Here is a 16,732-nt window from a genome sequence, read left to right as displayed (position 1 = left end):
TAATCTTGTTGCACTTTCACTTTTTTGTTATTACGTTATTACTTAATCAATTTGTTTTAAACTTAAAATAGTTCTTCCACATTGTCGTCCTCATCATATGACGCAAAGTCCATAACTCTGGCACAAATATTTAGTGACGTATGACCCCTTTTTATTTAGAATTTTAGTTTAATTTTTATGCTTTTACACTATATCTCTGTTGTTACTAAATGGATTTTTTATTCAAACTTTAAACGATTGTTCCACATGGTCAGCCACATGATATGACACAATCTTCATGATGCTGGCACCAAAATCATTTAATGTTGTGAGTTACGCCCCCTTTTTACTAGAATTTCAGGTTCAAGTTGTGATGAACTTCTGCTCTATCTCACTTATTCGATTCAAACTTCAAATAGTTGCTCAACATTATTAGTCACATAATATTACACATGGTGCATTAGATCTACTTTTGCAGAAATTTTCCATGAAATATGTTCCTTTCTTACTTATTTAAAGCTTTGATACATTTCTCTGTCTCTGTTATTAATAAATACATTTGACACAGTCTTAAGCTATTGTCCAATATCTTCATCCATATTGGAGTAAATAGACACTTCAGTGACAGCTCCAGCTTCAAGTTACAATTTAATTTTGTCTTCATCCTGTATTTTTCTTGGTCAGATCACGCTGTAAAAAGTTTGGCTTTCCCTCCCTCCCATTATGAAGTACATGTAGATCTACTCTTGTATGTGAAACTGGCATTTTAAATATGTGTTTGAAATGATTTCTTTAGTTTATGTAGGAATACTGTATTCTAGTTCTATGTCTGGTTTATTCTGTATGTTTGTGTACATAATGTTAGAATTGTCATTTAGATTATGTAGATCTACTTGAGAATGTTGCATTCTAACACGATCTGATTCATTTTCCTATTAAACAAAGAAGGCTGAAAGTTGTGTGTTATTCTAACACTTCCAGATTCATTTTCCTATTGAACAAAGAAGGCTGAAAAGTGTGTGTTATTATACAACAATTCATTTTTCTGACGTCACACTTATTACGTCATAACGTCAAACGGTATTGCGGCGCGCTGGAAAAGAAACTAACAGAAACACTGATGACATCAAGGATGTAGATCTACTTTAAAATCCTTGGTAACGTGTTAGAATCGAAATAACATATCCCACTTAGTGATTTGCTCTTGAATAAAATCATTGTTTGTCATTCAGATGCGTATTATTGTATCACTCGGTCTGCGCCCTCGTGATAGATCTATAATTTCCTCGCAACTGAACTCCAAACAATGATTTCATTCAGCGACAAATCACTAAATGAGAGATAGCTCTATTATTTCTTAATTATACAACAGTTCACTTTTTCTGACGTCACAATATCAAACAGCGTATCGGCGCGCTGGAAACGAAACCAACAGAAAACAGGCAATTCTAACAAGACCCGATTTGTTTTCCTATTAAACAAAGTAGGCTAAAAACTGTGTGTTATTATTCATTCTAACACGATCCGATTCATTTTCCTATTAAACAAAGAAGGCTGGAAACAGTGAATTATTAAACAACAATTCACTGTTCTGACATCACTATTATTACGTCATAGCGTGAAACGGCGTAGCGGCGCGCTGGAAAAGAAACCGATTGAAAATGGGCAAGTACATAATGAATGCCAACAAGGATGTACTTTAAAGTCCTTGGTAACGTGTTAGAATCGGAATACTATATCTCATTTAGTGATTTGCTCTTGAATAAATCAGTGTTTGTCGTTCAGATGCGTAGTATTATATCACTCGGGCTGCGCCCTCGTGATATAATTCCTTCGCATCTGAACTCCAAACAGTGTTTTATTCAGCGACAAATCACCGGTGAGATATATTATTTCTTAAACAATTCATTTTTCTGACGTCACAATTATTACGCCATAGCGTTAGACCGCATAGCGGCGCGCTATAAAAGAAATATCAACAGAAGTCAGGCAAATATTTGATGGGTGTCGTCAAGGACGTAGATAAAAATGCTTGAAAACGTGTTAGAATCGAAATAATATATTTCAAACAGTGATTTCCTCATGAAATTATCATTGTTTGTCGTTTAGATGTGTATTATTAGATTCTTTATCACCCGGGCTGCGCCCTCGTGATATAATTCCTTCGCATCTAAACTCCAAACAGTGATTTTATTCAACGACAAATCACTGTTTGGGATATATTATTTCTTAAATATTTAATGGATGTCGTCAAGGATGCAATTTAAAATAAATTGTTTGTCATTCAGATGCGTATAATTATATCACTCGGGCTATTAATTCATCAGCCATTATAATACACATAAATAGAACATTTTTAATCGTGATCTACGCTGTTACGTAGCCTATTTGTTTATCACGTGTGTTCCATTTACGTTTTAGCTTGCAGATTTACCAGGGAACCAGTTTAGTTTGTGACTCTGGTGACCTGTACGATTCTACTATCACGGGTGGGCGAGTAGGCGTTTTTCAGTTTGGCGAATTTCCTGTGATCTGGTCAGACCTAAAGGTGAACTGTCTAGACCATACAAATCAAGGTCTTTACTTAGATGGAACTGACGATTATGTTGAACTGGATGATGCAGTTACACTTGGAATGGAGAACAGGTAATGCATTCATAAAAATCATTGTTAGAATATATACTCGACTAGGGCCAGTTCACTGTAACGATTCAGTTTTCAATGCTACATTTAAACGAGTAATAGGAAAACCAGTTTTCATACGCTATCATTTTAAACTGATCTCCCCGAGATCTACTTAGGTTCTGACTAAATCTATAGTGGCCGCAGCATTTCAAGGCTTTAAAATTAATGGAAATTATAATTGTAATCAATTAATGTATTGATAATACATCAAAGTGTTATATCCGAATAGATATATGCTGAAATTTATGACTGTGGTCTTACAGTTGAACGGTGAGCTTCTTTTCAGTTTTTCTATAGAGGTTTGGATATCACTTGATTCTGGCTACACAAACGGTCCATATCCTGTACTCTGCACAGCAGAGGGCACCATATGTCTGACTGTAGAATCAGGCCTGGTGACAGGTCGGTATGGAGACTCCAGTGTGACTTCAACAACTTCAATGTCTGCTGACCAGTGGTATAACATCATCTTTCGACATAGGATTGAATGTACGAATTATTTACAATCATTAACAGTGCCTGTACATTTCGTTTCAAGATTCGTACATAAAATTGGGCTTACTCTTATAACGTCTAAAAATAACATTACAAAAGAAAATGAAGATATTATAATAGAATAGAAAGATCACACAATTATTTAAATAATACATATCTAATTTTATACATGCATGTACAGTGTCAATTGTATGGTACAATAAATGTCACTTTTTGCGTTGTAATTGACTTAAAATTATGTGGAAATGAGATATGTACTTGTTTTATAATGATATTATTTGAAGATTTGTCGTCATATTTGTCTATATTGTTGTTTATGTCACATGGGTCTAAGACCTTCTGGATGAAAATGAAATAAACTTGTAAACTTGTAAACAATATAAGACAATCATGATAACAAGTATAACAGATTAATTTCTTAATATGTTTGTCTTTCCGATAGCAATTTTGGGATAAGACTAAAGCGTTTATTAATTTTGAGAATTTATTGAACTTGTCTGTTAAAAAGGTGATTGTATATGTATTTTGTACTAATTTCGATGTTACAACTCATTTTAAAAACACAAGAAAATGCTATACAAAACAGAACATTAAAAAGCAGCAGTACCGAACATTACAAATCGATCAGTTTTTGTGCTGGCTTTTGTTGTTTAATGGATGTCACTTCTCTTTTTTGTTTGAAAAAGTAAGGGAAATAAGGGAAATGGTTAACAAAGCAAATGCTGACCCCCCCCCCCCCCCCCCCCCCCCCCCCCCCCCCCCCCCCCCAAAGAAAAAAAGGAAAAAAAAAAAGATGGAACATCAATTTCCAAATAAATTCGAGTGTGAGTGACCGCACATTATTATGGCGTCTCTATTTTAAAGGAGTTCATCACAATATTTTCTGCGCAGCTCAATCGCGCAGCAAGCGATATCCACTGTAAAGTTCAGAATTCGCCGCCGAAAGTGCATAATTGTCGGATATGAGGGCACTCGCGCAAAATATATCGTATGTACTGACAATATAGGTCGTGCATCCATATTTTACCTTTAAAAGTGATGGTGTTTTATTGGAGGAGTAGTTGTAGGAAGTGCTCGAATCGAATACATTGTGGACAGCCAATTTGAAAGTAAACTATTTCGTCCAGTAAATATGCAGCCGACTCCAAGTCAAATAAAATTCCAGAAAATCTTAACGTAGATATATCTCCTTCAAGTTCAGATGTGGCTTCCTAAAAATGTTGTTATACTTTTTGTGCCCCATCCCGAATTTCACGTAGTAAGACCAGAGTTATGGCCCCTGATAGTCAAATTGTACATAAAGGGTCTAAATATTTGTGTCGCATGTACCTCAAAATTATATGCGCCAAGAGTCATGAAACCACACAAGAATTAAATTCAGAATGCGAAATTGTGCACCAGTGCTTTTATTTGAGGTTTCACTCAATAAAAACAGATTTATGTCCCTTGACGTGGTCAAATATATACGTAAATGGGATGTGAAAGCTTGTGTAGCACGTATCTCAAAAAGTATTTGATCTAGAGGCTTGCAACCTGAAAGGAGCATTATTCCGCATGTGAGTAAGAATATTGGTTAAGGAACTGGTAATAACATTGTGCAATTTGTTTTGTAAGAAAAAAAATGTTCATAATTTTTAGGTGGATGGGGTAATGAAAAAATACTTTTGTGGGTGGAGTGAATATTTTTTAATTTTTCTTGAAAACAAGCACGGGTTGATATTATTTTTTTGGTTTAGATTTTTTTTGTCTTAATTCTAGCTTACATAATATAAAATTTGGAAAAAATCTGTCCGCTAGATTTTTCAAATCATTAAGAAATACTTCGTGTTTTTCTCAGTTTCAGATACTTTCGACATCTGTGAAGAGTAATTTTTCTGAGTTAATATATCTATATGTTGACATTTTATGCATAGTTATAGTGGTGTTATTAATTCGGATGCATAAAAAGTAACATCAGAGTGAAACTTCGAACAAATAATTGTTTGCAGTAGTTTTATTATAACATGTATGTACTGTTTCTTCAGACAAAAATACCGATTTGGTGTTCTTAATAAACTTTGAATATTGAAAAAAGAAGCACGGGTACCTATTAGTTTTATTTTTTATTTTAACTTGTCATACATCAATCTATAAATATGCAAAGTTACAAAAAATTCTGTCCGCTGGAAATAATTGTGAAAAACACCTTTAAGCAGACAATCAATACGAAGGTAGATTTGGCGCAGGGTATTAGCGGATGGCAATGTGATTATTTGGCATTGAACTAAACACAAAAAAGTTTATCGCAAATCTAACATTGTACAAATGTTACATAATTATAGCTCTTTTTCCCTTGATATTTACTGATATTTTCCTTCTCTAACTTTTACCCCACAACTGGCATATCATCGTTAAAACAAGATAGTCCATTGTGCCTTTAATTAAAGATTTCTTTGAAAACTTTAACCCCGCTTAATTTCGGCAAGGACGTAAATATCAGTTTACATCCTTTATTACGGAGGTGAACATAAAGTTAGGAAGATATCGTTCAAAGCTACAAACTTATTGATTTTTCAACAGTCGCGTTTAGTACAGATTGTTGTATATGGTTAGAGACCACCAGTTGTTTTCCCATAGACTTCCATTATAACATTATGGCGTGTACGGCCTTCCATAAATCGAAATATGTATATCTATAATCACACGTTTTTCAAGAACTATCTCAATTCCAACAAAATATCGGATGAAAACATATGAAATGGATACTTTTTAAAGTAATTTTCATCACTGGCATGCGTGGAGAAATTCGTTTGATAAAACTTTTTTTCAATACACATAAAATGTAGCAAATTTTGTAAAAATGTATAATAAAATACTGTAAATGCTGTAAAAAAATTCAATTTTGAAAAAAATAATCACTTTTTGGGTTTGTTTACATGACTGACTCATCAGAACGGACATACATTACCTTATTCCCAGTAAGTTCCCTGCACATTTTTGAATTGGTAGTCTCTAACCCTATGCGAGAAATTTGTTCAATGTTGGTCACGAGGACACTCGTGTTATTATTTCGTTAGACTCAGTTTAAGATAACAAATATTCTGTAAATTTAAGAGTCAGAAAAATTCATTTAAGAATAGTGTTAATGAATGCTGCCAAATAATGACTTTTTACATTTCTTTCCAGCTGGATCTATAATGACTTTTTACATTTCTTTCCAGCTGGATCTATTTCTATCTTTGTTGACGGCACGATTGAAGGGGACACAACTGGAGTATCGAATTTAAACTTTGTATTTGATTTTATTACTTTTCAAATTATTCTAGCTCTATACGTAATAATATAACATATATTTACTCAGGATGAATTAGAAGAAAGAATTTTGATTTTAATATTAAGTTATTGAAACAAGAACATCTACAATGTCTTGGTGTTGTTGTATTTTATATTCTTTTCAGTACATTTAATGTTAAAGCCACAATTGAAGTGTTTGAAGGTAATTTTTTGAAAATCGGGTACTTATTTTATTAAATACAGATGCCAATTTAGGCCAAAACAAAACATGGTCGATCCCCAGTTATTTACGCTCAAACTATTATCATAGTACTTACATATTTATTGGAGACTGGTACTACAGGTAGACCGCATATATGATAACAGGATTTACACATAAAGGAACAATATGCACCCCTTAGTTTTCTTAATAAAAATCCTTAGTGATAGGTAAATGACCTTTGTGGGGAAGGTCATTTTGGAAGTAAACATCAGACTGAATTATTTGACATTAGTATATCCGCATTTAAAATGATTTAATCCATCACACTTACGCACAATGATTATTACAACTATCGGCATATGTATTTGGCAACATTTGGCGTGTTTTGGGAAGAATATAAATTTTATTCCGGACCTTAATGTTAGCTTAACCAGAGTTCCGCATGTGCTAGGGGCACGAGGGGTGCAGTACATTTCATTACTTTTCATATATAGACTCTCATATTATTTTACTTGGTAGCTTTCTATGCTTCCAGTGTTCTTATAGGTTTTATTAAACAACTTTGGGTTCCACAAAGTATTTTATGGTTTTTTATTAAATGGCGGGTCTATCTATAATTTTCACATCAGATACAAATGACATATTGTCCCAGGAACAAATAAGAGTATCGCAAGTGGATGCTGATTCTCTTCTGTAAGTGCTTGACTCCAGACAATATCAAAGAAAGAAAGTTATGCTTATGACTTTAAGGAATTAAAATGGTAAGCCTGAATGCAGTGATGTAACCACGGGCTGGACAACCTTATCATTTATAGAATTTAAATAATTTAACGGTCAGCGTGAAAGGAGACATGTTTATCTTATTGTTAATTCATCCACGATGTTTATGAAACGGAACTATTTTCTGAAGTACAGGAATATCTTTTGATTTGCAAAGGAATAAAATAAGGTTTCTATGATTTTTCAGAAGTAACTCTAGGTGCAAGTATAATTTTTCCTTGTTTTTTAATCATGTTCACTCTTCATCCTATAGACTGAGTTATCCAGTGCGACTAACTTGACAATGTTTATTGGGAAAGAAAATGAAACATATTTTCGAGGAACAATTGACGAGGTATTTTTTATCCTTACAGCTAAGATTTCCATATAATACTTTAATATCAAATCAAATGAAATGATTTGATTTTCATTTGTTCTACTATATGTAATATACAGAAAACTTATCTTTATTGTTCCTTCTCATTAATAATGTTCCTACACTGTTGTTGACATTTCGCACTTGACTGAGCAGGTAATGGATACAAGGTTACTCTTGTTTATCTGACTGAACATTTTGCAGGTTCGAATCTATAGCGAAGGCATTCAAGATGATGAAATAACAGAGCATATAAGTCTTGTATCTGTTGAGCGACCAGCGCTAAAAAACTACGGCACTTTACATTTTCGCATGGAAGATTCAGCTGCGAATGCAACGCTTCTCAACTCTGCTCGTCTTTCAGATGTGACTGCAAATAAGAATGGTGGATCATTTGTCAAGGTACATAAGTCTAGTATATTCGATGACTTGTTCGATTTATTGCAAATACATGAATTATCTACAATTTCAATATACATGTTTGATATTCTTTTCACATAAACTCATGCATTTCCGACTTTTATAAAACACTGGTATCCAAGAGCATTGCAAATATGTATTTCTCCCTATTATATATAATACTGCTTTCAAGTCACAAAAACACCAACTTTTGAATCATACATCTTTGTAATGAAATGTCACAAGCTAACTATTTTCCCCACACATAACCAATACAGAAATGGACATTTTGTAAAAATGTGTTATAACTGTAATATATAGGATCTTTCTTAATAATATTATGTGATTTTTATGAATGCTTGTGAAAATGAAAAACTGCTTAATTAAAAAATAAAGCATATGGGAAAGTCGTGTTGCGAACGTGGGACTGCAAGAGTATTTATCAAGGTTGGGAGAGGATGGTATTCTACGATCACTTAGTATTCCACAATCACTTATGTACATGTTTTCACGTAAAGACATTATGAAAACTTGTAAAGTTTTACACAAACATGTTTAAATATTTCAGAGTTATCAACAGTACCAACAGTTCAAGATTGCCTATCCGGACAACCGATAGATGCCATCTCTAGCATTCATTCATACAGTTCTTGTTCTCGTATATATAATGACCATTTACTTTTTATTTTACCATTGTACAAAGTATAACAATTTGCACATTAAGTTCAGCTGTGTTTCTTTCCAAATCTACATGGAGTCTTAATGGTAAACTGGTGATCAATTTATTTCACCTTCAGTGTCTTACATGTAAATAGTATGTGTAAAATTTAGCTAAATTGTTGTCAAATATACCCTCTAGCTATTATAATATATCCCCTATTTAGGCTAATTAACATGCTTTGCATACAAATACTTTTATTAAAAAAAAAACCAATCTTTTAGAATTATTAACCATTAAGTTAACTTTTAAAACAAATAATAGTATGATTTAGTTCTAGTAGTATATTTTCATTAGCAGATCATTGACTGCAGAAACACTTTGAACGTTATTTCTTGCCTACCTAGCGGGGAAAGTATACATTTATCCGAGCACGCGCCGGCGATAACCTCCTCCACCCCGCCAGATAAACTTTCTCATCTACGGCACTAACCTATTATTCTATTTATCGCATAGTGCGGCAATTTTCCTTTGATCTTTGCAGCATGTTATACATAGTAACACACATTATTACTACAAAACTGTGCTGATATCTTACAAAACTGTTGCGATATATATCAACACGGAAATCTCTATGCAGTTTCATAAGAAAAAAAGTGTTCCGATATATATCACCACAGTAAAACTGTTCCGATATATATCGGAACACTTTTTCTCTATTGAGGTCCTATCAAGGGAGTATAATTTTTTCCTTTCAAAGAAAAGATGATTTTAGCTCCAATTTACAGTTCATAGAGGAAGAATTGTCACAAACACCTACATTTATAAAGTAAAAGAATAAATAAACTAGAATATTTAAAAAACTTGATAGTTATTGCCAAATTCAGAAATACATGAAATATATGAAATTCTGAGATTTCTCAAATGTTTCTTTTTCTTTGATTTTTTTTACAAACAAAACAACAAGTTTTACAATATGTCTGGCCAATGAAATGCAAAGATTTAAAACCAATGCAGAAATTTGTTGGGTACTTTTATCTGGGGAACACATTTTCTAAAACAGAAGTTTTAGTGTTTCAGTCAGCGAGGCGCAGAAAGGGAATCAAATAGTAAAAAATAATTATAAACAAATTTAAATGAAAATAATATATAAATTTTAATGATAAACTATGCGATAAAACAGTTATAATATGTAGTGCTCGTGTGTTACCAGGCTATATCAGAGCTAGGGGTACATCTCGTTATTTTTCTCTTCACATATCTGTCTCGGCCTACCGGCCTCGACGATATGTGCAGAGAAAAATACCCTCGATGTACCCCTAGCTCTGATATATCCTGGTAACACACTCTCACACATACTATAACTATTACTTATCTTGTCATTACTTCATTTTCCAATATTTGGCAATTTATTTTACAAAAATAAGTGTGCGACAACCGTTTTAATGACGTCATATTCGTAATGACGTCACTTATATTATGACGTAATCACCGACACAGTGATGTGGTTACAAATAAAAAGCGCAATAACTTCTTCGTTTTTGAATAAAAACTCATTATTTGACCACACATTTTCTTAGTTCGGACATTTCCAACACAATGGTGATGGTTTCAATGCAAAATTTCTTATGACATAATATCGATCATAAGGTCACATGATCAACTGACCGTATATCACTGGTCACGTGTCAACTGACGGTATATCAAGATAGATATACGGCACCCTGATATCGGGTCGAAAATACTGCCAGGACAGGATAAATTCCTTTATCCTACCCTCATACAAGATATAGCACAAAATCAGCCTGCCTAATAAACTTTGCTTTATTTAGTCAGTGTCAAGATATCACTTTTGCGGGAACTTTTGAAATCACATATTTTATCAAAATTTTTGCATTGAAACCGTCGCCATTGTATTGGAAATGTTTGAACTTAGAAAATGAGTGGTCAAATAATAGGTTTTTATCCAGAAACAAAAAAGTTGTTGCTATTTTTCACTTTTACAGCACTTCAGCCAGAAATTTTGAAAACACCTTTTTCCCGAATTTTTCACTGAAACCGTTATCATTGTATTGGAAATGTTCTAACAAAGAAAATAAGTGGTAATATCAAAAGTTTTTATCCAGAAACAAAGAAGTTATTGCAATTTTTCAATTTTACCCACAAATTGAATTGCACTTGCAAACGTCATATATGACGTCAAGTCTGCACGCTTTTGCTCTTTCCAACGACTTTTTACCCAATTTTCTGAGCAGGTAGGATAAATAGAATATTAGATTACTGTCTGAAAAATTTTAATTTATTAGGCTCGTCTACGAAAATTTATAAGGCTCGGCAGAGCCTCGCCTAATATATTTTCTTCGACTCGCCTAATAAATTTAAATTTATCCGACAGTAACCTAATATTCTCTATGTCTTTCCCTAGGGAAATACCTTGTCTAAAATAGCGTGCACTAAGGTGACGTCACATAGTACTGGTATCATTGTGACGTCATACACTTTATAAATAATGTCAGGAAATACCCAAACCTATTTGTCTCCACGATCTATTTTGAACATGATAGGCAAGAAAAATGATCTAACATGTCTGCCTGTGTAAGACAGCTGTTTTCCCTACCCTCGGGACAGCTAACGCTCGGTTTTCCATTCCACACTGTCCCTCGGGTAGGGAAAACCCCGACTTGAACAGACTCAATCAAACCGAGTCTGCAATTTTCACTATTTGCTTTGTTCTCGGTGCTTCCGAGGGATCTACTTTCCAGATTTTATTTACACAGGCAGGCATGTAAGATCCTTATAACGTCGATCGGGGTATTATCGGACAAAATTCGTGAACATTAAGTCTCACACGACTTACCATAAATAAGACTCAGAAATCCTCTCTCACTTTACAGCTGCATGAGTACTTTCCTTTTCTCAAAAATAGATTGGTTGGTATTACGTCATATGACTTGCTACGTATACAATCATTTTGAGGTGTTCAAAGTGGGTATTATCGGTCATGCAGGGGTATTACCGGACACGTATTTATGACACTAGCCATACACCATCAATTTGATTTTGGCAAATTCAATAGGAAATATTTTGTTGAGTAATGCATTTCTAGGCAATATTCAATCCTATATGCATGAAATATAGACCTTCACTACACTCTTTTCAATTTTAGCTAATCACTGTAATAGTATGCATAGACGTAGCAAGGATTTTCTGGAAGGGGGTGCGAATACGAGACGAATAGGGGTAGGTGCAGGAGGGGGTTTCTTTTTGGTCTGTGTCACCACCAACCCCATCAGCAATTATAATTAAAATTTTGCGAGCAACAAGCAGGAAATTTGGACTGTTGTAAAATTCATTATTAATGCGGTTAATGTAGTCTCCCAATTTTTTTTAAACAAGTGTCCGAAAATACCCCTTGACGGGCCTCCATGGAGAGTAAGGCGTCTCTGTCATACAAAGTACATTTGTACCTTGCATTGTTTGTTTATCAAACCGACTGTACACGCTGGTGCCAAATCACCACTTGAGCACATCATTTTTCATGTTTTCAATGAAATATTCCAACAAATGTTATATCGGAATGATAATATTTGTAACAGGAAGTGGATTTATTCTGCATAGGGGAATATTTTTGTTTGCATTTTTGTTAACTTTTAGCGTTACGTCAGTCCGAGATCACTTGAAATTTTTTGTTTTCTTTGTTGTTGTTTTGTTTATTCATTTAATATATATTATTTAGGTCTAAAGGGACATATTTCTTAAACTCTAAGCAATCTAAAAATGTTGTTGTTGAAAAATGTTGACCCAAATGAACCTGTTACATTTAATTTAGAAAAACAATACAGTCTTCGATGTTGAACTTGCATAGGCGTAGGAGCAGGGGGGGGGGGGGGGGGCCAGGGGGGGCCAGGCCCCCCAAAGCTAGGAAAGGGGGGGGCAAAGTATAGTTTGGCCCCCCGAATATTTTGGAAAAGAGATATAAATTGCAGTCTAATATAACATTTACTTAGCATCATATAATTCTTTTCAACCTGATTTCTGATTTGCATTTGGCCTTCCCTTGTATTCTGACTAAAAATGTCTCTTTCCGTAGTGTGAGTACTGAAATCTATACGCGCCACGCCAAGAATTGTTTACATTTTATGAAAATAATATATCATTGAGCGCAATCACTACAGTTCCGGTTTGAGCGTCTGCAAAATCAATGTAGCCTAACTATTAAGCCTGTTTACGCATGTAAACGTTACGTATTTTTTTGTTTTTCATTGTCCATTCAAGGGAAATGATATTTCCACAACTTTATACCACAATTAGACAAATGCAGTGCTAACTGATTGTATGTCCAGGGCTTCAACAGAAGAATGTAAAAAAATGACACACTTAATGTCACGAATAATGCACCGAGGATACCTTGCTGCTAACCCCCCCCCCCCCCCCCCAACAAACCGCCGGTCGAAAAGGTTTGGCCCCCCCCCCCCCCAAAGTTAAACTCGCTCCTACGCCCATGACTTGATCCCAGGACACCGAAAACGTTAGCACTTATTCTTCCCAATGAAACCATATGCTGGAAAATTCTGAAGTTAATGCTGCACTTGAGGTGTATAATTTTTGTTAACTTGTATTGGTTTTGTTAAATATCACGTGTGGCGAGTTCTGTTTTACATGGAAAAAAGTTGTGGCAGTAGTTTGTTTCCTTTATATTGTAATGCTTAATAATGGAACTTTACCTACCAACATTTAGAAAATTACTTCAACGGAAACATCATTCGTGATTGATAATGTAACGTGTGTTGAAATATGTCTACTTCTGTAGGTGGTGGTTTCTGTTTCATCCATTTATTTTGACAACCGTGATCTGAAAATAATAAGCACAATGGAAACATTTTGTCTATGACTTTTAATCTACAACGGATCCATACACGCATATTTTTTAATAAAACAAAAGGTTGTCATGGATAACATACAGAGAAACAAGCAGTCCATAAAAAAGGAAATGGCGCAACGCCGCTCGTAATGTCTTAGGCAGGCCCAGTCAGCTACGTAATGTCTTAGGTTGGCCCGGTCAGCTACATAATCTCTTAGGAAGGCCCGGTCAGCTACATAATCTCTTAGGCAGGCCCGGTCAGCTACATAATGTCTTAGGCAGGCCCGGTCAGCTACGTATTTGTCTTAGGCAGGCCCGGTCAGCTACATAATGTCTTAGGCAGGCCCGGTCAGCTACATAATGTCTTAGGCAGGCCCGGACAGCTACGTATTTGTCTTAGGCAGGCCCGGTCAGCTACGTAATGTCTTAGGCAGGCCCGGTCAGCTACATAATGTCTTAGGCAGGCCCGGTCAGCTACATAATGTCTTAGGCAGGCCCGGTCAGCTACATAATGTCTTAGGCAGGCCCGGACAGCTACGTATTTGTCTTAGGCAGGCCCGGTCAGCTACGTAATGTCTTAGGCAGGCCCGGTCAGCTACATAATGTCTTAGGCAGGCCCGGTCAGCTACATAATGTCTTAGGCAGGCCCGGTCAGCTACATAATGTCTTAGGCAGGCCCGGTCAGCTACGTAATGTCTTAGGCAGGCCCGGTCAGCTACATAATGTCTTAGTTTGGTCACCTACTATTGTATAATATTGTAAGATCAGGAAGTGTTTTTGCATTTTGGAGCGCGATGTTTATATAAATACGATGGTCTCATAAAAACTTCACTAACATTTTCCTTTTTACATATCTGACGATTTAACACGTCCAGGTCGCAGGTCGCACCCAGATACATAGCGTCAACAGTCCGCTTCTTCCAGCAACTAAGAAAAATAAATTCAACAAAAGGCTATAAAGGAAGTAACACAGCCCCCTTAACATTCTCTAACCTTTCTTCGCCTTTTTGAAACTAGAGGATCTACGCTCACTCGCAAGTTGAACTATAGTTTAACTATTACTACATATAGTTTATGTTAACATAAAATTAGCTTTTTCTATGTGTTTTATCAGTATACACTTAATGACATATAAAGCTAAAACAGTACATGTTTTAAACAAATGTGTGCTACAATTAAAAAACTGGAAGGTCTTTTAACAATATACTGTTATTGCATGGCATTGCTGTATAAACACTAAATTTATAAACCTAGTAAAATTAAATCTGGAGGATTTGAAATAAATATCTAAAGATAAGATATTTTAGTGAAAGAATGGCATTTGTTTAAAAAAAAACAACAACGGTTAAACAATAGTTACAATAACAGGTGATCAAACTAGGTCAATCACGGTCACTGTTACATGTTTAGTAAAGTTAGCATGCAGTCCTTCCATTGTAATATTTTCATTACAACAAATCAGACATTTCTGAAAAAAGTACTCTCCAGTATATGAAGAATAGAACGTTAACAAAATCTTGTTTGTGTCACCACTGAAGATTCTTCTTGTTCAATAATTTGTAAATACAAGGTGGTGGTGGTGGTGTGTGTGTGTGGGAGGGGGGGGGGGAGGGGGAGGGGGGGCGTGAAGGTGGCGGGAATCGTACTGAAACAACAAAGATGGCGGCACTGTACGAAAAGGGGAGTTTTTCCTAAATATTTTGTTTTTGTTTTAAAAAAAAGCCGAAGAAAAGCACCTGCATGGCGACAAACTATCTGGAATATATCAGTCTTTATAAATATGCAAAAGCTTAACGGTAGCTTTCCCGCAATGTTGGTCATGGGATTCGTAGGAAAATGCAACTTAACTCGTAGGATCATGGAGGTAATATAGAGTATATAAAAAACGTGCATCTTTACAGGCACTGACCTCCGGATCGTGCACAACTGCTTCAAACCTGTGAAATGAATTAAATAATCAAATAAATAAAAAGATAAATAAATACACGAAGAAGGGAACTGGTAACTGAATAACTACTTAAATAAATAAATTTTAATATAGTTATATGAACGACTTATATAAGCGTGTAATCCAAGACCAATAACGTAAAATATGCAGTCTAAAAACATGGTCAGTATTTAAAATGCTCACAATTGCTCACGTTTTTAATACCCATTAAATAAAAATTTGATACCTTGACTTTAATCTAACATTCTAAATGTTTTAGGAAATTTTAGGAAATTTAAAAGAATTTAGTTTAAAATGACTACATAGAAAACTGTAAGTACTTACTTCACTGAGTCTAAGCTATCTGAAGAATTATAATATCAAAGAAATGAATGCTTTAAGTAGTAGTACATTTGTTCTACCGATGAATCCCCTGCAGTGCGCATTGTTTGTATTAATTAGTTTCAATATATGACACGTGCGCATATGTCACCCACAACTTCGACTTTGTTGAAATTTTGATGCATCTGCTGATTTACGATAAAACCGCGGTGCCACACAGTGTGTTCAAAGGATTATGCTAATTACATGTGAAATAGTCATAATTAGGTGTCTGTGGTGATATCTCTCGTAGGATTCTGAAAGGCGCTCAGCAAGGAACAACATGTGGTATAATAAATAATTATCACCAATTATCTCGTCCGCACTCCATCTCTATATTACCTCCATGGTAGGATGCAACTTAAATCGTAGGATACTAGTAGTGTAAAGAAGGATGACCTGGCATCTGTCGTCCGACTAAAACATCTCTGAAACTACTGGTCAGAATTACACCACAATTGGTCTATAGCATCCTGGCAAGATCCCCTCTCAAATGTGTTCAAATGAGGGCACTTGACTCCTTTTAAGGGCTGCTGGACCTAAAAATAAAAATACAATTAAACAACTTCTTCTCATGAACCGCATGATGCATCTGCATCAAACTTGGTCTTTAGCATCAGTCTCCTGTCAAAAATTTGTTTAAATGGGAGCACTTGGTCCCTTAGGGGCCGCCAGAGCAAAAAGTAGAGATACCTTTAAACACTTCTGTTCATGAACGGCTTGATGGATCTTCATCA

General features: G+C 35.0%; 1 protein-coding gene across 2 annotated transcripts in view; it reads left to right on the top strand.

The window, feature by feature from the left end:
* Window positions 1-13,708, top strand: part of LOC123535929 (uncharacterized) — a 160,376-nt gene extending 146,668 nt beyond the window's left edge. Inside the window, exons 54-60 of one of the 2 annotated variants that reach the window (XR_008368220.1) lie at window positions 2,401-2,625; window positions 2,951-3,153; window positions 6,360-6,430; window positions 7,668-7,748; window positions 7,974-8,171; window positions 8,737-10,434; window positions 10,785-13,708. Coding sequence is in view for 1 of the 2 variants with exons in the window: in XM_053529208.1 (XP_053385183.1) it covers window positions 2,401-2,625; window positions 2,951-3,153; window positions 6,360-6,430; window positions 7,668-7,748; window positions 7,974-8,171; window positions 8,737-8,787 (829 nt within the window). In the remaining variant the exon portion in view is untranslated. Of the gene's footprint in view, window positions 1-2,400; window positions 2,626-2,950; window positions 3,154-6,359; window positions 6,431-7,667; window positions 7,749-7,973; window positions 8,172-8,736 lie in introns of both variants that reach the window. The other variant, XM_053529208.1, reaches the window with a different exon arrangement.
* The last annotated feature ends 3,024 nt before the right edge of the window (window positions 13,709-16,732 follow it).

Source organism: Mercenaria mercenaria, chromosome 17 (genome assembly GCF_021730395.1).
Source record: "Mercenaria mercenaria strain notata chromosome 17, MADL_Memer_1, whole genome shotgun sequence".
NCBI lineage: Eukaryota > Metazoa > Mollusca > Bivalvia > Venerida > Veneridae > Mercenaria > Mercenaria mercenaria.
The sequence above is the reverse complement of the archived record's forward strand: the minus strand, read 5'-3'. Positions and strand labels throughout refer to the sequence as shown.